Genomic DNA, 20,510 nt, shown 5'->3' on the forward strand with positions numbered 1-20,510 from the left:
ATGTTGTTACTAAAAGTGCATGGTAGGATAGACGAGCCCTTATTCATCTCATTAGTCAGTGTCACACTATTTTGATTGTAACTCGGCTTATAGTGATTGGATTGCGCTAAAATAGGTATCAACAGTGTTGCTTCGTTTATAAGAAGCAGTAACATAATAAATCTGGTTTGAAACATGTAAAATACTCGCGTTTGAGCGGAACAAAAAGTCGAACACAATGCACCCTTATTCATCCTACCATTTGACCTAATATGTTGAATAGAGATAGCAGTGACTGCTCTAACTAATGTATTCAAATGGGTGGAATGAATACAGGAGCTACGATGAATTAGGGCACAGTAACCCTATGTCCCTCAATCCACAAAAAGGCTTCTAGCTTTATAGCCCATTCCCCCGCATGCGCATCGCGAACATGAAACTGCGGTTTACTTCATACGAACTGCCGATAGTGGGACTCAATTGTACAGTGATTCGGAATGTTTACGATAGGCAAAATACGCGCACGTAACAGGCTTGCATAGAAAGCACCGGGATACTAACTATTCAGATACGCTACAAGCAGACGCAGTTCAGCAGCGGCAGCAATGACGCTCTCTACAGATCAAGCCGTGAAATACTTTCTCGAGATCTGTACACATGTACAGTGCAATGCGATGCATTCTATGAACGTGCATAATGCCGTGAATAGGTTTCTACCTGAGGCGGGCGTCTAGAGGCGAGTGTCCCATGGCAGCCTGGACGCGCCTTCGAGCAATGGCCTGTAGAAACTTTCATGATGCGTGGATCGAAAAACCCGTTTAAGGGTGCTTACAGAGTGGCGGCGAGAAGCTGAGCTGGGGCTGGTACTGACATTAGAGTGCGAGAAACCTGCTTGCAGCATATTAAATGGAGCTTGTCAGAGTGAAAGCGGGCAGTCGACGCCGATCCGCTCGGCTTTCACTCTGTCATCACCCATTTGGTTTGCAGCAAGCAGGTTTCTCGCATCTCGCCTTCTAATGTCAGTTCCAGCGCCAGCTCAGCTTCTCGTCGCCACTCTGTAAGCACCCTAACACAATACAGTTGATACTTATACCTTTAAAAAAATGCAAAGAAAATTTTGAATTTCCTTACACCGAACCTTTATTTCGCCATAAAATAAAGTTCGTGGGATTCGAATATTGGTTCATCACCATGTGCTGTTAGACACCATACAAAACCGACTCAGACGTTAAAAGTTTAATAACTTCTCCCAAGAAAGTTGGATTGATTTTCAGTCTTCGACAAAGTATACAGTAAAATTATCATCATTTATTTACTTTCAGTGATAAACTGATGCATAAAGCGCCACTTAACGGTGAAAATGCGAGTTGGGCATGTATTTTTTTTTTTTTTGCAAAATCCCATACTAACTTCGAACACGTTGGCTAGACTAGACTTATCCGATTTGTTTCAAATTTAGGGCCAACTCAATGAAGGTCATTTTTTCTTGTCACTTACTTGTCACTCACTCGTTATTCTAGGCAACTGAATAGTACTAGTGCCTCAATCCCAATATTGCTTTCCAAAATTTAACACATTTGGCAAAAAATAAACATTGTCTTATTCCAATACGGTATACTTGAATATTACGTTTATTCACGCTTGCTGAGTACAGCTCATTGGTCTTGTCCTACAAATAATTCTGCGTTTTCAAAACAAAAGACAAGACTATGCAATAAATCCAATCAGAATTTTACTTTGCTATTCTTCCATATGAAACCAAAGACCATGTCGTCGCTGTTGTGCTATCTTATGACAAGCACCATTTTCCACATTTCGAGAAAAATGATTTTTAAAGTTTGAGATCTTATAAATGGTATAAACAATTCAAAGAAGACAACTGATGCTTCTATCTATTCTGTATTAATCTCTCAAATTTTACGAAGATCGGTTGACTATGTTACGAGTTTTTACTATAAATGCAAACAAAAGTTGCACTCACACGTGTCATAGGTGTGTATTGAAGACAACATTCTCAAATGTATGGCGTGTCATAATCGTGCATGGAAAATTTTCCATTATTAAATTTTATTCATAAGGCTTCATTTAGTCTATAAACAATCGGTGAGATGCATTTTGAAGGAAATGAGTCAGGGAATCTAGAAAAAATAGTTATTTTTGGTTACAGTGTTGCTAAATATGCTATATTTCCAGTTTAAAACTTAAATTGCATTTTTCTCACAATTCGTGCCTTTTTGTTTTGAAAATGATTATGCCATTGTGTTTTTCAGATAGTTTTACATATAAAAACATCTTATACATTAAGATAATTTGAGCCAATCTCTAAACACAGTCATTTGAAGCAAAAAATTAAAAATTTCTCAGGATGTTTCGCGCTATATCTCAGTAACTAAGCAAAATGTCAAAACTCTGTTAAAGCCACTTTGTAGAGATTTTTTAGACAAGTAATGTGGTATATCTAACTCAGTTTACCCCAAACAGCGACGGTGTGTCAAGAATCTGGCTTTTACTATACTAGTTAGCACCACTAATACTTTGAATCCAAATATATCAAATCAAATTCCAAATTACACTTTGTCAACATTTTGTACTTCATGATATCAATGCAATTGTTGAAAGAGGTAAAGATTCCAGATATGTATACACTTCTCGTTAGCATATGCAATTCGAATGCTTATTTGATAAAAAATTCCTATAACCAATTTAGATTTTTGACATTCTGACAGGTTTTTGTATATATTTTTTTACTTAAGCTTACATTTGAGAAGTTTAATATTACATTCTATAACAACATTTCGTGCACATTGGTTAGTTAAAAAGAAGAACACGAGTGCTCAGTTCAGCCCAAATGGTAATATTGGACCATGATACGTTTACCTTGTTAAGACACATGTGAACAAAATTAGAATATGTTCTGCCCCGTGCTGATTTGTTAACTTGAAAGTTCACAAACTAAAAATCTGTCCCCATCGATCAAATCACTAGTATTCACAACAATTTTCTCCTAACAACTCCTAACTCCTTATTTTATTATATTAATTTTGTACAAATCGTTCCTTTTAGAATGTTATACCCGAAAACAATAACATCTATCAAACAAAAAAACTATGTTCACTGTAGCCTTTCACAACAATTCGTAGATCCCCCGCAGATTATATGTTACATTACTTTCACCTTGTTTAGTTCATTTAAGTCACCGAATAGAGCATACGTTTAATTGGGCACTGAATTAAGAGAGTAGTTTGCAAAAAGACTGCTTTACAATCGGAAACATCAACGCTCAGAACTATTTTGTAGGATAATATTGATTTCATTTTATTCTGTTTTTGTTTCCGCTAGACAAAATTGTCAAATCGCTGGAAATCGAAATATAGTAAAATTCGACCACAAAATTTGAACATTGGTTGCTACTCAGATGTCGGCGGTGCAAAACTTCTGTTCATTTTACTTCTGTGTTGTATTATTATTGCTAAATATGTTATTTGAATCAATACCAACTAGGGACACTGTGGCGTTTTGTACGTGCTAGTATGTCTGTAGCAGGAATATTCCCTCCTATCTGTGATTATAGAGATGGTCATCTACTGTTAGATGGTTGTTACACGAATAATGTTCCAGGTAAATGTGCATATTTTTTATAATGTATTTTTATTATTTGCTATCTTAATTTACAGGAAAATAAAGTTTCAGTTTTTTTTTTATTTTGTATGTTATAATATATTGATTACTAATTGTCTCTTATGTAATAGTTTTAAATTTTTCTTATATATGCAATTCTCTCCACTTTCGTAATATAACGATAACTGATTACATGTTATTATATAAGCCATCATATAATATGATAAAAGTTTTATATATTATTTCATTTGTTAGCTTCGATTCAAATGATTCTTCGTACAGTTATTCTTATTAGTACAGATGCCATTTTGTATAATTACAAGGAATTTTCTAAAAACTTTAGGGAACTCGTATAACGATGAAAGACAAAAATAATTATTTATTCAATTTATGCTATTGTTTTCACTTAAATTTACGCAAAAACCATTCATGAAAACTTTCCAATACGCTGTAAAGCAAAAAATCAAAACTCAATTTTGCTCTTTGTTTTACCACTACGATAACGGGAAGATTTGAAGAATTTGGAGTGAATAAAATCATCAGAAGATTTTGGAGAAATTGCTGCACCTAGAAATATGCTAAGAGTGTAAATTCAGCTTTTAATTTTTTGTAAGCCAAATGTGCTACAAATCCATGACACGGTACGATCTGGAGGCAATCGAAAAAAAACTTTAGCCGCGGAATTTTTTTTTATGAAAGGCAAATTTCTTCAGAAAAATTGTTTTGTTACGGAATTATGCAGGATCTCGACGTTTCACGCATTTGTAAGATATTTGTCATAAAAAGAATTAAAAACTGGGTTAGGTGAACTAACCCAAGTCTCAACCAACACAACTTAGAAATCCAAAAAAGGCCACCTTAAAAAAATTGGGATGATTCTAGACACCTTTCATGACATACTAAGACATTTCGTATCAAAAATATGAAATAGATTTTTTGAACTTCACACCAAGGGGCACAAAGGGAGTCCCTTGAGCCTGGTGCCCATCATTCGGTTATAATTTTTTTATAGTAAGGTTTAAAAAGCTTCAAACGCCTGACCCGTAGTGTATTGGCACGACTCACTTTCGTGCCTTATCACTAAAACACTCCTTACTACTATTACTAGGTATTACTTCGAGGGAGAGCTCGTTGTGCTTTCGTCGCATATCTATCTTCTGCTCTATCTCGGAGCATCACTTGGTCCATGAAATGGCTTTAGATTTAATTCTCGACTCTTCTCTTGTTTCTTATTCCAGCTATTACGTCGCCATTTAGCTCTTGTCCCAATGAACAGATGCTGAATCCAAAAGCCCTGTTTAAGTAAATCATTCAGCGCTCAGTCTTATTAAAATCTATTCGGATACTCCGACTGAGAGTTCCCCTTCGGAGGAATTCCTCCCGACCCCGATATCCGCTTCTTTGAGTCCTTTAGCTCCCAGCTTTATCGAGATCTACTCGGATCTTATCCGATGGTGACCTACCCCACTCCGACCAGGAATTCCCTGACAGCGGAATTTCTCTCTGTAGTAATGTCTGTTTCGTGACCCAATCAGCTCCAGTCGACGGCGGTGAATCTACCCTACTGTGAATTCCCCGGCGGTAAATTTCCCTCGATACCGATGTTCTTTTCCGTGAGCTCCCGCTTCGTCCCGATCTACTCGATCTAGTCCCCGGCATGGGTCAGCCAGTAGGTGTTGAGGTCTGTCCAGCGATTCCGGGTGGAGCTTAGCTTCTGGTTTATTGGCGCCCAACGACCCACTGCTAGCTATTCGACGCGATCTACTCGCTCTATTCCCCGGCGGTGAATCTAGCCTACCCACAAGCCACCCGGTAAGGTGTCGAAACCGGTCCGGCGATTCCGGTGAAACCTGACGTCCGGTTCACTGGCGCCCCGACGACCCGAACCCGGCGTGGTGCTACGACGCATATTATGTCAGTTGTCATACCAGACATACCCCTTCGAACCTAGGGCTTTCGAAAACCACGTATTCCGCCGCTTCTTGCACGTATTCCGGGCAAAGGGGCGACCAAACATGTCCAAACCGAGGCAGGTAGTTCCAGAAGCATACGTGCCCGGACAAAAAATACGTCAAATAGAAGCTCACCTCGCCATGCTTCCTATGCACCCACTCCGACACATTTGGGATGAGTCGGTAGGTTCATCTTCCTATCTCCCCGTCGTCCTCTTCTAGCTGCAACTTAGCCAACGAGTTCACTCTGACCAGTTTTCTTACATTTCGTGTGGCACTCCACGTCCTCAGCCAGAATGATGCAGATGCGAATCATCCTGTTAATAACGCATACTGCCTCCGACGACTTTGTTCTGTACGCCCCCGCAACACGAACAGCCATTAGGCGAAACGTGCCTGTCAACTTCTTCCGGTTCCGCTTTGAGTTCGGTGCAACAGCCCGGACCGGTAAACTATACCTCAGTATAGAGGAGTAGACACGTGTCAGAAGACGTCTCATGCTTCATCTTGCTCCTCCGATGTTCTGCCTGATCCTTGCCAATACGTTAGTTCGTCACTGTTGTGCTATCTTATGACAAGCGCCATGTAGCACTTTTCGAGAAAAACGATTTTTAATGCACTATGCTATATTCGCATAGGCCTGCTAAGCCAAGACAAGTTTCGGCTTCACTTGTGTCTCATCGGCATAAACAGAACTTCTGCTCGAACGGGACATCACGTTTGATCAGTCGTTTGATTGAAACACATAGTGTGTTTTAGTTTTAAGGGATTTGCGTCAAGCCGGCGCTAATCTATTCCGACAATACGTTAGTGTCGGTTTCTGAAGAGGCGAAGCCGAAACGCAACATAGTATGATTTTTAATGTTTGAGATTCAATATCCTTGAAACCCATAAATGGTAGAAACAATTCAGAGAAGACAATTGATGCTTCTATCTATTCAGTATCAATCTCTCAATTATTGCGAAGATCGTTTGATTATATTAAGTCTTTGCTAAAAATGTAAACACAAGTCGCACTCATACATGTCATTGATAACAAAACTTGATAGCGTGTCATAAGTGTGCATGGAAAATTTCCATGCTAATAAAGTATGAATTAGTAACTTTTACTCATATCTTCGGCTTAATTTGGTCTAGAAACACATGGTGAGGTCCATTTTGAAGGAAATTGGCCAAGGAATCTATAAAAAACAGTAATTATTTGAACCAATCCCAAGATACAGTAGTTTGAAGTAAAAATGCTTACAATTTTCCATTACATTTTCGCTAAATCTCAGCAACCAAACATAATTTCAAAATTCCGGAAACGCCACTTTGTAGAGAATTTTCAAACAAGTAACGTAGCATATCTAACTCAGTTTACCCCAAAATGGCGTTTGTCATAAGAAATCACAACAGCGACGAGTTGTCCTCGCAGCCTTCTAACAGACATAGTCGGCATGGCTATTATTATTTAACCGATCTTCGACTATCACACCCAGGTGCCTCAGCGTACGCCTCGATGGAATTGCGCGTGTCCGCCGACGCTGATCATGTCACGCTGATTTTTTTTTTCGGTTGCTGACCAGCACTACCTCCGTCTTGTGGTGAGCCAACTGCCACTTGCCATCAGCCATACCGAAACCTGTCATGCCTATTGTCTCTGCCGTCAACATCTCCACTTCCTCGAGGGTCTCACCAGTTATCGTCAGGACAGCGACTCCCTTGGGCAGGTGCTGTGTTAACATTCCGTTGTACATAATATTCCAGAGTGTTGGACCGAGTATGGCGCCCTGGGATACTCCCGCCGTAACCCTAATCGACCTCTGCCCTATGTCCACAATCGAGATCCCTTTCTGGAATCCGAACTGTCTCTGCGATAATCCGTTCTCACTTTCAGCATAATTCGTCAATCCAAAAGATTACCTTCCAGAAGTTTACCAAGAGTTTCCAACAGGCATATAGGCCAATACGACGCTTGATCTCCGGGGGCTTCCCTGGCTGTAACCTCGCGTTGGTCATGCAACTTTGATCTTACCAGTCGACATAAGCTGCGATTGGCAATAAGCGTATCGCTGCCACTGTACGCCTTCCTCAACCCTGATTGACATCTGCTCTTTTTCCAGGTTACATTGCTCTATTAGCGCGCTCATCACTTCGTCTTCCTGAACTAAAGTATTTAAGTAGAAGTGTTTGCATTTCTTTCTGAATTTTTTTTTTCGAACTTTCTTGCTAAACTAATAACAAAAACTGAAATTTCCCCGTTACACATGCCCCAACTGTGGGAAAATATTGCTTCAACGCGCACGAACGAATCGTATTTGATCATCCAAAGAGCGGATAAATCAACGAATATCAAGTAGCATCGGTCGTTGCCACACCTCCCGAATATAGTTTTACAATAGCATTTACCCTACAAACAATCATAAAACGATAAATATTATAGTTATTACTGCTTCAACGTTGTTCGACACAGAGTTCTCGCAGTGGATTTACAATAAAATTTCATGGAATAATCAATTGTACTGTTCAACAAAAAACTGATACAGTAAATACACATTAAATTTTACTGTTTTCGAGAAAAAAATGTATGGAAAAAAATCGATTTTTTTTAATGTTAGGATACATAACCACCCCCCTTTTATACTGTAAAAGTCGATTTTACATTGAAATTTACTGTAGAAACGTCACAATTTATTGTTTTTGTATTGTAGTATAACACTGGAATTTAATGTAATTTATTGTAAAATTACTGTTCTGTCACATTGAAAATCATGGTTTTGTTACTGTACATTTCTATTCGGGTTGTCAAACGATGTATTTCGACTAGCATACGCACCATCCTCCAAGGCTGATTTGTTTCATTGTCCAAATATTATTGAACTAAGTAAAAGAAATTCAAATTTGGAAACAATATAATTTCCAAGTTAGGTACCAGCAAGTGATTTTTTCTTTATTCTGATTGGGAAATCATTACATTGCTTTTAGACGAACTTCAACTCGAATCGTATCGATTCGACTATTATAGGAATGGTGCAACGATCCAATTAAGAAACTGTCTTGCTCTGAGCACAAACTTAGAATTTTTCCTGTAAGCCCTATACATGTTAGAAGAATGGCATTAAGAACCCAGAAATGAAATCAACATTTAATTAGTGAAAAAGCATATACTAAACTCATCGACACAACTCAATTTGCCTACGCAAAAAATACCACATCTTCATCCAAACAAAATCCATGAAGTTTCGATATCGTAAAGACATTCAATCAGCAAAGAACTGGAAGGTGTGAAATATTTCCATAATAATCAAAGGAAGAACGAGAATGTGAAAGGAGAAAGTTTAGAAAAGCGTGGAATAGGGTCATATAAGCAAGCTTAAAGTTTCTCGACGACAACCCTTTGTCTTCTATCGCAGGAGTCAGGATGTTTTGGCATTTTATAGAATGCGAATCACCTGAGTCTGCGGCATGCCCGGACAAGCGTAAAGTAACTTAGGACTTTATGCTAATGGAACGCGAAAAACGGAAAAATATCTTTGACTTAAACACAAAAGAACCTTGACACCAATGTAATTTTAAATGAGCTAAAAGATAAAGGTGTCACCGATCGACAGTGAACGTAACTGTGAATTCTGATCGCATGTCGTTTGCATGACTTTTTAAGTATGCGTAGGTAAAAAGGTACACATGATCGTGATACGTGAACTTTTAAATTTGACATTTGATTTGTTCGTGGATATTAAAGTAAATGTATAAACCCCATCTCATCCCTTCCTACTATGGAAGATCAAAGCAGTTCTAATTATTTTTAAGCTTACAAACTCACACCGATTCTACAGCACAGTATTATTTGTAATCATTATCAATGGAATGATTGGTATGTGACGCTCCCATTATTTATATTGCAGTGGATTTGAAACTTTCGTAATCTTTGAACATCAGTTTCGTTATCTGTATTATTTTGTATGCTGCACAAAAGGCCTTAATGATTGTATCACATGCCGTATGTGCCACAAAACTTAATACTGTCAAGAACGTCTACATCTACGTTTTACAGGTTCCTATATGTACTCGCTGTATATGTGTAGACTAAACTAGACTAGTAAGCCACGCAGGCAAATTTGGTTTTGCGGAGGCCAAATTGTGCATCTCACAGTAAGCAATTGTCAAACCAGACCAGGGATGCCACATTGAAATCTGTGTTTCGGCCAAAAAAAATCTTTTTGCCATCTGTGATGACTAAAACAGGAAAAAATCTGTGATAAATTTCCAAAAAATCTGTGAAAAATCGCAATATTTCCAAAAATCTGTGAAATTTTTATCAAAATGCCAAAAATCTGTCATCTGTGAAAAAGAATCTTTGATCAAAAATTGTGAAAAAAAATCTGTGACATAACAGAAAAATCTGTGAATATGGTAACCCTGAGCCAGACCAGGTGCATTTCTTGATACATTCAATCGGCCAATACGAGTTGTCATCGAAGACTGTTTTTGTGGTTTTGGAATGGCGATGACCTCACTACTCCCCAATCGTAAGATCATAAGGGACAATGTAACCCTTTTTGGCAGAGTAAGGTAGATTCTTCATCAAGATTAATTTGATTCTGTCTAGTACCGGGGCTTTATTGTTGCACGTCAAAAAAGCAACTTCGGTGATTCGTTCGCAATATTACAAGAAGACGCGACACAGTAAGACTTCGGCACACGACACAGAGACCAGACAGACCTTGTTGGCGAAATCGAATATCCAGTTGTTTGAAGATCCCTCGCTTTCGTTAGCCGAATCCGACGCAATGATTGGTCATATGTCAAATTATTCCCCAAAAGTACCCAACGATGTTTTTCTCGGTAGATTGGCGACGGAATTAGCACGGCGCCAGTAGCCGTGTTTTTAGCTTTCATCATTTTTCGTGTATTTTCTTAGAATTAGAATTCTTAGAATTTGACGTCCTAGAAGTGCTCGTGCGCGGAGGACTTTTTCGAGTATGTACGTTTGTGAGCACTCTTCGTCCCACCACAGGGTAAGGCTTGTTCGCGACAAAATCTGGACACTTAAAAACTTAAATCTCTTGAAATATTCAACCAAAAAATAAAATCTTTCTCACAGATATGAACGTATGTCTGCTCTATCTAAAATTGCATAGGTAAATAAGGTCTATATTGCACCGAAAGAGCCAAATTCACCGAACTGTCCGATAAGAGTGCTGTCTAATTGTCAAAAATGAGTAACAACCAAAGAAAAAGGCGAACAATTGTAGAACAATGCAGCTAAATTCGATATGGGAACAAGCCGTAGGTGACCGTTCACGGGTGTACGCGACGGAATACCGATCCCTCGAAGCTTGAATCGCGACTTTAACAAGCAAGCCAACAACAAACTGTTCCTCTGGAGATAGTTTTTGGTTTGATTCGATGATTTCGTATAATCCTATATACGAAATGATCGACTCAAACCAAGAACTATTTCCAGAGGAAGAGTTTGAATGCTTGTTGCAGTTGATTCAGATTGCAAAATATTGGCTTAGACAGAATATTTATTTGGCTTAGAATCTATTGCATATATCTAATAGGCGTACAATTTGTGGCGCAGAAATCTTTGTAACACAAGCAAGATCTATCTGGACTATTGATAAAAAAAAATAATGGTGTTTTATGCTGTAACATGTGTATTTGACATGTCTTAATCATTTTACCAAAATTTCCGTTTTCCATACTTTTGAAACATAACTTAAACTTGAAACTCACTCCTTTTGGCTATCGAAATATGTTACACCTCTCAATTTGTTAGAGAGACATTGTAAATTCTTAGTAAATACACAAATAAATTATACATTCATCGCCTAGTTAGTCAAAAATTACAAACCTCTGTCACGGCATACAGCATTAATCGTTTAATTGTTTCAACGACAACAGCGGACGTAATGCGTGCCCAAGGAGCCGCGCACATAATTGCGATCGACGTAGGCTCACAGGACGACACCGATCTGACGGATTACGGCGACGATCTTTCCGGCTGGTGGCTCCTTTACAAACGCTGGAACCCCTTTACATCACCCGTCAAAGTGCCGAATCTTCCCGACATTCAATCCAGGCTAGCGTACGTCTCATGCGTGAGGCAACTCGAGGTGACTGTACTTTTGATTGCCCTGGAACATATACAGTAATTTTTGTCATTGTTACAGGAAGTTAAAAAAAGTGATTACTGCGAATATATTCGACCGCCTATCGATCAATACAAAACGTTGGCTTTCGGAAGCTTTGACGAAATTAAAAACGTAGGCTTCGAACATGGAAAATCTTTCTTCGAGGATATGGCTAAATGTGGTCGCTTGTCTCGTTTCAACCAGTGGAGCGTAAAAGAAGTGCCTCACAAAGTGATGCATTCGTTTAACGAGTAATTTAAAGTCAATTCCAAAATCCACTGATAATAGTCTAATACTGTTCTTTTGCAGATATTCCTTTATTGACCTAGCACAGATTGTCTGTAAAGTACCGGAAACGTATCCCGAACGTTGTTATTCTTCCAGTGAGGATGATTACTACGACGGGTACGCTTCGGAACCGTCGACCATTCCGATGAACAAAAGTGCATCTCTTCGCATAATGAGAACAGCCGGATCGCTGTCACTGTCTGAAAACGAGATGGATTCGGATGAATTGGAAATTCCAGTTGCATTCAAAAAACTACAAGGAACACTTACACCGGAGAGAAATGCTAGTGTCCCGCTCACACCAGAAAAGACAATCCATAGTAATTGAATAATCTCATTCTCGTAAATCTTTCTTTTTACCACAATAATTTCCAATTGCTGTAAGAAAAACACAATCGGTAAATCTGTACGACTACTATTTTTGTATACCAAAATAAATTCTAGAAACTGAAGGTCGAGGAGGCCTCCAAAGCATGTGCTTACTAGATTTCTGTTATAGTTGAAATATAAAAACATTGTAAATATATAAAGGATTTTCCAAAAAGTGTCTTTTAAGTCTATTCTCCTATTCTAACAATTACAGCAAGAGAGTCCTGGTCCATCCATATCGGAGGTGAAGCGTTGATCTCGTAACCCAGTTGCTAGATGTCCCCTAGCAATCTATCTATCTATTAGGGTTCGCAGTACCGACCCTTTTTGGCGAGAACCGGTACTACAGTACTGAAGCCCTCAGTATCGGTACTGGAATATTTTTTTTAAATTCGAAAGAAGCTTCAAAGTGAAATTGAATGCTCAAACTGATGACCTCATTCTCAGATGATTGATTTGTGCTGGTCAAAAAACATGTTTATTGTTTTTAATTGATTCGGAATGGCACGACTCATTTCAGCAGAAAATATTTTTCGTATGCGGCACCTTCTTTTATTTCGAAATCTAGGCCACTTTGAAATCAATAACTGCTAAGCGGTGCGACTTTTGTCGACTTCAACAGATGGTAAATGTAATGGCGTTTTCGTTTTTTCTTGGTGCTACACCGGTGTAGTGCAAAGAAAGAGATAGACTGATTACACCCAAGTTTGAATGAGTGTAGCACCGACTACACCGGTGTAGTGTACTGTCAAAAACGAATATCCCATAAGAAACACTATTAACAACAGTAAATCAAAGCGAGAATGGCAGTAAATCAGAGCAGGTTATTCGCATTTCCACTCTTGATTTTCTGTAAATTGGTTTCGACCTGCATACCAAGGCTCCTTGCTTTCCTGTAAACTATGGAGTTATGCTGAATTTTCCGATCACCAATAATTACAAATCGCTCCATTTGGAGTAGTTCACCAAGTCTAGATTCTTTTATAAATAAAGGTTAAAGAGCAAACCAAAGACATGACTTAGACCATAGTTTTATTTCACGCCACCCAGTGGATAATGGAAACCAAGCAGATTGTCGCTAATAAAAAAAATCATAGCAAATTTTTACGTCTCTTACGCTAGATGTGAATATTTTGAAATTTAGTACGAGATCGCTTGAATATAATTTCGACAAAATAAAGCAGGAATTTAAACATACCGTTCAGTACAACGGGAGCTAGTAATTCTTAATTTATAGAAGGTAATTAATACAATTAAAATTCATCTAGCACACCGATATTTTGAGAGAGGTCCACCTATAGAGTCCACATATTTTTCATAAAAAATGCATGGTACCGAAAATACCGGTACTGGTTTTTGTTCAGTACCGGTATTACGATACCAAAAATGGGTCGGTATTCCAGGGATTTTCGGTACCGGTATTACCGGTACCACAACCCTACTATCTATCTATCTTCTTCTTCTATATCTATAAAAGTCAAAGTTTGTGTGTATATGATTTATAGACTCCCAAACGGCTTAACTGATATCCGTAAAAAATTATACACAGTAGGTATTTATTATGGGGCGTGTTTGTGTGCTATTAGTTGGACATTATCTGCCCGCCAGATGGCGCTTTGGATAAAATTGTATTATCCTCCTACTTCGTTGAAAATCGCAGCAACGCGCGATGGGTATTAGCTAGTATATATATATATATATATATATATATATATATATATATATATATATATATATATATATATATATATATATATATATATATATATATATATATATATATATATATATATATATATATATATATATATATATATATATATATATATATATATATATATATATATATATATATATATATATATATATATATATATATATATATATATATATATATATATATATATATATATATATATATATATATATATATATATATATATATATATATATATATATATATATATATATATATATATATATATATATATATATATATATATATATATATATATATATATATATATATATATATATATATATATATATATATATATATATATATATATATATATATATATATATATATATATATATATATATATATATATATATATATATATATATATATATATATATATATATATATATATATATATATATATATATATATATATATATATATATATATATATATATATATATATATATATATATATATATATATATATATATATATATATATATATATATATATATATATATATATATATATATATATATAAAAGTCAATGTTTGATGTTTGTATGTATATGATTTATGGACTCCCAAGCGAGTTAACCGATTGCCATAAAAAATTCATAAATAGTAGTCAGTAGTTTGTGTGGTATCGGTTGGGGATTATCTACCCGCCAGATGGCGCTTCGGAACAAACTGTGTTTTATTCCTATTTCGTTAAAATGATTCAGCAACGCGCAATGGATATTAGCTAGTTATCCATATTTTGGCATATCATTTTTAAGAACCTAAAAGTAGCCTATGCAAAACGAACCACTATTTGATGGGGTAATAGTGCACTGTCATTCTGCTAAAAACTGAAACTTTTTTTTCAATAGATACTAAATATGAAACATCCAGGTCATATTTTGGGGGAAGTTTGTTCTAGATACGTCAAAAATACGTTGGAATGATCCCCGGACGGAAAAACCCGTCAGCGAAGCCGATTAATCAAATCGAATCAGTGAACACACCTACATTTCCATCAAACAGCTTATATTGGGTTGTGGTAAATCTCGTGGTAGCCCTTCGCTAAAAAATCAACACACTCTAAAGCAGAAACTAGCAAGCTTACCTTTTGATCATGGTTTAAAGTTTGTTTTATTGCTTTATCATTGAAGAATTCTACATGACCTTTAAAATCATTTTAACTGCCTATAATCGCAAGTCAGTCCCATGTAGATTCCCTTCTACAACGTGGGACTGACTAGCGATTATGGGCAGTTAAGCAATTTTACAATTGTTGTGTCGGATTCTACCAAAGATTAGAGCGTACGTTAGTTTACGTAGTTTATGAACGAACGCCTAACCAAACCTAGTTGGACCAACATGTTCTGTAGTGCTTAACAGAAGTTTTTAATTAGATCGCTGTTTCCATCAGGATCATGAGATCGGTGTGAATTGTCTTTACCTCGCCGGTAAAAAAAACTAAAGTTCTTCCATCGTTTCAAAAGTTAATTTTCAACAAATGCAAGACAAAATTAAATATTGAATAATTTTTGGATGTATCTAAATTAGCGGAATTTCAAATGTATTCCAATAGGCAGTGTGCATTTTGAGTTGCATATTTGATTGCTTAGAGTTAGGGTTTTACCTCGTCTTTCTCTACAATGTAACGGTTAAAATGCTGAGAATGAAAACAGCAAATAAATACTCAAATACTAGGGCCTTCAAAGAACTGTATAATAATTGTTCTGGGTCCAACATTACACATGACTCGCTTCCCGAGATATTGACGAAACCTGATGATAGCACAACCAGTTGTTCATAACCTTTCAGAAGCTCTTTCAACTCAAGACTTTTTGTTTTTTTTTTTTGAGAATGGGATGTGTCTGCCAGGAAACATAGAAACGATGGGCATAAAATTAGAAGAAACCAAACGGAAAAGCCGCGCGAAACATGCTAGTCAATGTCGCATTAACACCTGGGAAACTAGTGTGACTCAATATTGTTATACCGACAATTCTGAATGATTTCACGTACTTAGGCTTCTTAGACCTGCAAGCAGATATTAAACAAGATTTTTCTCCCAATTTTTTCCGATTAAATAAACTTTGGCTGTTATGTACCTCCTATTTAAAAATTTATCAAAAAATGATAAAATTCAAAGACATCAATGGATTTTTCAATCACACCAAATATTGACAGCAACGAAAATAACGATATTGAAATATTATATTTTGGAGTTTTGAACTTGGTGAAAAACAAAAAAACTAAGTCACCCTACCACAGTACATGAAATGTGGCGGTGAATCCTTAGTAGTGATAGAACTTACATATTTACTCGCGTACCTGGATTTTCTTTTCCTAGAGTGGTCAGTCACTTCTAGACCGTTGGCAGCTAACAGCATGAAACGAAAACAGCGCAGATATAGGTTGGTCGACGATTTTTTCACTCCTGCAAAGTTTTTTGATTCCGCGCATTTGTGACGAAAACACGTTACGTAATGTTTCTTTTGCATTGATCTAATTCCCTAGAACCACTTTCAACTCGCTACAGCTGCAGGAACTAGAACGAGCCTTCCAGAGGACGCATTACCCGGATGTGTTTTTCAGGGAAGAGTTGGCAGTAAGAATAGAACTCACAGAAGCACGTGTGCAAGTGTGGTTTCAGAACCGTCGTGCGAAATGGAGGAAAAGTGAGAAGGGTTTAGTTGGCGACGAAGGTGAAAATGAAGCCACCATTCCCAACGGCACAAGTAGTTCAGGACCGACGCGGGTTGCTGCAGATGATGTAGCGACAAGTGCCACCTACGAAACCATTTCTCAAAACATCAGTTTGGCGAATATGCAACTGAATCTACACGAAAGTGTATCCCAAGTACCGAGTTTCGATCAAGATGGCAAATTATCACTTGGTCAATTGTCACCAGGAAGATTATCCCCGAATCTGTTCCTAAACCTCAACTTTGATCAAATCAATCCGATCGATGGCCGCGGAGGCAGCTTGACATTCGAGTGGAATAGTTATCCACCAACAAGCACAGCAGGAAGGCATACTGCAGCTTTTTCCAGTTCCATGACAGACATGACCAGCACCATTTGCAATTCTACCCTTGGTTCCCCCATCGCATCGTCCAGCGGCCCTTCTTCATCGTCTGCAGGCAGCGGGCTTCAGTTTATGAACATCAACAGTTTGGTCAGCTCGTCCCCACCGCCTTCTTCATCCGTTTACGACGAAGAAATGAAGTTCCTCAACGTGGATCAGTTCAACATGGATAGCTTCAAAAGCGAATCGTTGTTCAATCTCGACCAAACACTTTTGTCTTCTGGAGATCACCAAAACGCTCTTCATTCATCTCTCCACAATTCATCATTTCAAGTTCAGCTTCAACCGAGCATTGGCTGTCATCACGATGACAAATCGCACCTTAGTTTAGACTTAAATAATTTCAGTTTGAACGACAATGGACCAGGGAAATCAGACAAATCGCCTTCTGAACTGTTAGATTTGGAAAAACCTATTAATATCAACATCAACGTGGATGGTATGGATCATTTGGATGATGACAAGTATTGAAGAGATTATTCGTGTGATTTTATACACCGTCCCAATTAGACTAACTCAGAAACTCTTGATCAATGCTGTGAATTGGCTTTTAATTGGTTATTAGCAAAACCTATTACATAGTGCCATTTTTTCGTATAATAGTGTATACAAACTTAAACTCTAGTCAAATTAAAATAATCCATTAAGCAGAACAGAGAACCGTAGTTACCATGCATAGACCAAACCAAAACATGAAATTGTTGATCGAAAAGAGCAGTTGAAAAATAATCGATAGCTTTTACAGTGTTCAAAAGAAGCATATTGGTGTATCAAAACTCTAGAGTAGTTTATGTTTTGTTTTAGTTGAGAATAAAGTTCGAGGAAACAAAACAATAAGCTGCTTTCTGAATTTCAACCATTTCCCGTGGGTGTATAGTGTGTCATCGAGTGTCCAGTCTTTGCATTCAACAGCTTTCAGTGGTACGCCTTCATGTGTAGCGGTCCGGAGCAAATGAAGCGGAAAGCCTTACAGGAAAGAAAATGAAATAAATACCTGGCTTTCCATAACATCCGAACGACTCCGTCCGCCAATATGTAGTTGGTTTCATGCATACTGGAGATTTTGTACATCTATCACAAAAATTATCATTGATAAATGATGTTTTATGTATACATATTTCGAACCATTTGTTTTGCATTAGATTTAATATAGATACCGAATGTGTTTCAAAAGATAATTTTCCATCGACTGTTTTCGCGCCAAATCTTCAAGAAATTAGAACATATTAGCAGTAGTGTCTTCTAGGAAAAGAAATGCGTTGCGTAGTGACAATGATTTTGGCGGAATGCACACCGACTTCATCATGTTTGACTGTTGCTTATCTAATAAGAGTTGATTAGGAAATGGTAAGTAGGAATCCATACCAATCCGACCCATATTAAAACCTCACCAGCATAATAGCCATCATTGCCGGCCGTCTCCATCGTTCATGGGGAAGGATAAAGGAAAACGTAGACGGGAAGTGTTGATGCTCCCCCTACTTGTCAGAAGGGCGTCGATTCATCAGACTCTTCCATAGGTGTCGCGGAGTTGAATGTTTAGAAGGACTCGCTCCAAGCAAGCGATGCGACCTGTAAAACATTACTTTTATTATTTTTATTATAGAGGTTTTAATTTTAAGGTCATTCAGCTCTTTTCGGGTTAGAGAAATCTGTTTTGGAAAAATCGCTTACCCTATGTACGGGGTTGGGAATCTGTAAAACATTGTTTATTATTTAGTTAGTTTTCGAGTGCACGATCACTCGAAAAAGAAAAGATCTTATTTAGTTTTTGTTATTTTTAATGTTTTGAGTATTGACCCATAGTCATCGATACAAGTCAGATTAAGGTTTTATTAGGGCTGCTTCGATCGGCAGAAGGCTGATAGCACCCAGTCGTCGCAGGTCTAAGGACGAAATATCATCAATAGACTTAGACTCGCGTAGAGGTATGAGATAGGAGACTTGTGAAAACTATGTTATATCACTGTCTGGCGACCTGATCCTCCTAGGGAGAGAAATGCAAAGAATAAAAACAGAAACTGGAAACCTTTCATTCCATTGTAATAAATATGCAATCCATCCAAAGAAAGTTTATAATATGGGTTGACTCAAGAATTATACATATAATATATATATATATATATATATATATATATATATATATATATATATATATATATATATATATATATATATATATATATATATATATATATATATATATATATATATATATATATATATATATATATATATATATATATATATATATATATATATATTAGAATGATTTTTTTTGCATTGCGTTTTGAAGATGATTTTGGCGAATTGCAAATCACTTCGTTATGTTTGACTCGTTATGGACTTACGGCACAAACAATTTCTCACGCGGTCATTTTTCGACCGAATTTCAATATTTCTGGAAAGAAGAATAAATTACCTTTCCTTCGTTATGCTTTGTTATGTTCTTTTGTAAAAAATGCTATGCAATTTTGGGCAGGGCCGGCGGAACAACTTTTTCCCGAGTGGATAGTAAGATTCGGGGAGATTTCTACCCGTACTAACGAAAGTTCAGACATAGCGAAGCATTTTGTTTTCATACCCGCCCGGGAAGTAGATGGTATACTCTCCGAGAGGGGCCTTAATTGGGAAATATGTCCAGATCCCTTTGCTTCCGTAAGTGCAAATTTTGGTATTGCAAGCAATTGCCCTAAGCAAAAATCGCGAAGTATAAGAAAACAACTTAATCTACATTAACCTCATCTCGAGCCTTTCGCCGGATCTGCTCTTCTAAACATTGTTCTTTTGAACGGGGCTCGTCTACCTGTTTGCCTTTTCTACCGTGGGGTATGAACTGCCGTCGATTAAAATGATGGAGCCGTTGTAGAAACAAGGCACGGTATATAAAATTCGGAGAGAATCATTAAAAGTTTTCCTTCTGTGGAGAGACTCCATACGAACTGTCGACATATCCCGCATACAAATTTTACGTGGAAAAACTGAAGCATTCTTTTCGCTCCGAGTGGGCTACGCCACCGGCCACGACTAATTTCTACGCTCTCTTGTTAAATAAACAGCGAGATTCTGACAATCTCATGGAAGGATCTATTATAATGTGCCTAAAATTTTCGAAAGAGGAGAATCATTTTCTCTTCTGTTACAAAACCGAAGTAAGTTAAAAGTCCACATGGGACATCTAAAACTCCAAGTTTCTATTATCAGCCCAATTATTTTCCTATGCATTTCTATTTTGTAAAACCTGATTAATTTCCAATGTAGATCTTCCACAATTTCAACATTATTCGCCAAGGCTGAGAAAACACGTTGGAAGAGCGTTTTTGGGAATAAAAACGTCCTCTCCTTTCAATCGGATTA

General features: G+C 37.1%; 2 protein-coding genes across 3 annotated transcripts in view; both read left to right on the plus strand.

The window, feature by feature from the left end:
• LOC131676442 (neuropathy target esterase sws) overlaps positions 1 to 12,503 on the plus strand; it is a 37,466-nt gene extending 24,963 nt beyond the window's left edge. The window contains exons 10-13 of one of the 2 annotated variants that reach the window (XM_058955517.1): positions 3,481 to 3,597; positions 11,442 to 11,653; positions 11,711 to 11,922; positions 11,981 to 12,503. In XM_058955517.1, the coding sequence (XP_058811500.1) occupies positions 3,481 to 3,597; positions 11,442 to 11,653; positions 11,711 to 11,922; positions 11,981 to 12,287 (848 nt within the window). In that variant the 3' untranslated portion in view covers positions 12,288 to 12,503. The remainder of the gene's footprint in view (positions 1 to 3,480; positions 3,598 to 11,441; positions 11,654 to 11,710; positions 11,923 to 11,980) is intronic. The other variant, XM_058955511.1, reaches the window with a different exon arrangement.
• Positions 12,504 to 16,303: 3,800 nt separating this feature from the next.
• On the plus strand, positions 16,304 to 17,990 carry LOC131676464 (homeobox ARX homolog alr-1). The gene is made up of 2 exons (XM_058955532.1): positions 16,304 to 16,479; positions 16,583 to 17,990. Exons 1-2 carry the CDS (start codon positions 16,340 to 16,342, stop codon positions 17,622 to 17,624), a joined length of 1,182 nt encoding a protein of 393 aa, XP_058811515.1. The 5' UTR covers positions 16,304 to 16,339; the 3' UTR covers positions 17,625 to 17,990.
• Positions 17,991 to 20,510: the final 2,520 nt, after the last annotated feature.

Source organism: Topomyia yanbarensis, chromosome 1, assembly GCF_030247195.1.
Source record: "Topomyia yanbarensis strain Yona2022 chromosome 1, ASM3024719v1, whole genome shotgun sequence".
Classification (NCBI taxonomy): domain Eukaryota; kingdom Metazoa; phylum Arthropoda; class Insecta; order Diptera; family Culicidae; genus Topomyia; species Topomyia yanbarensis.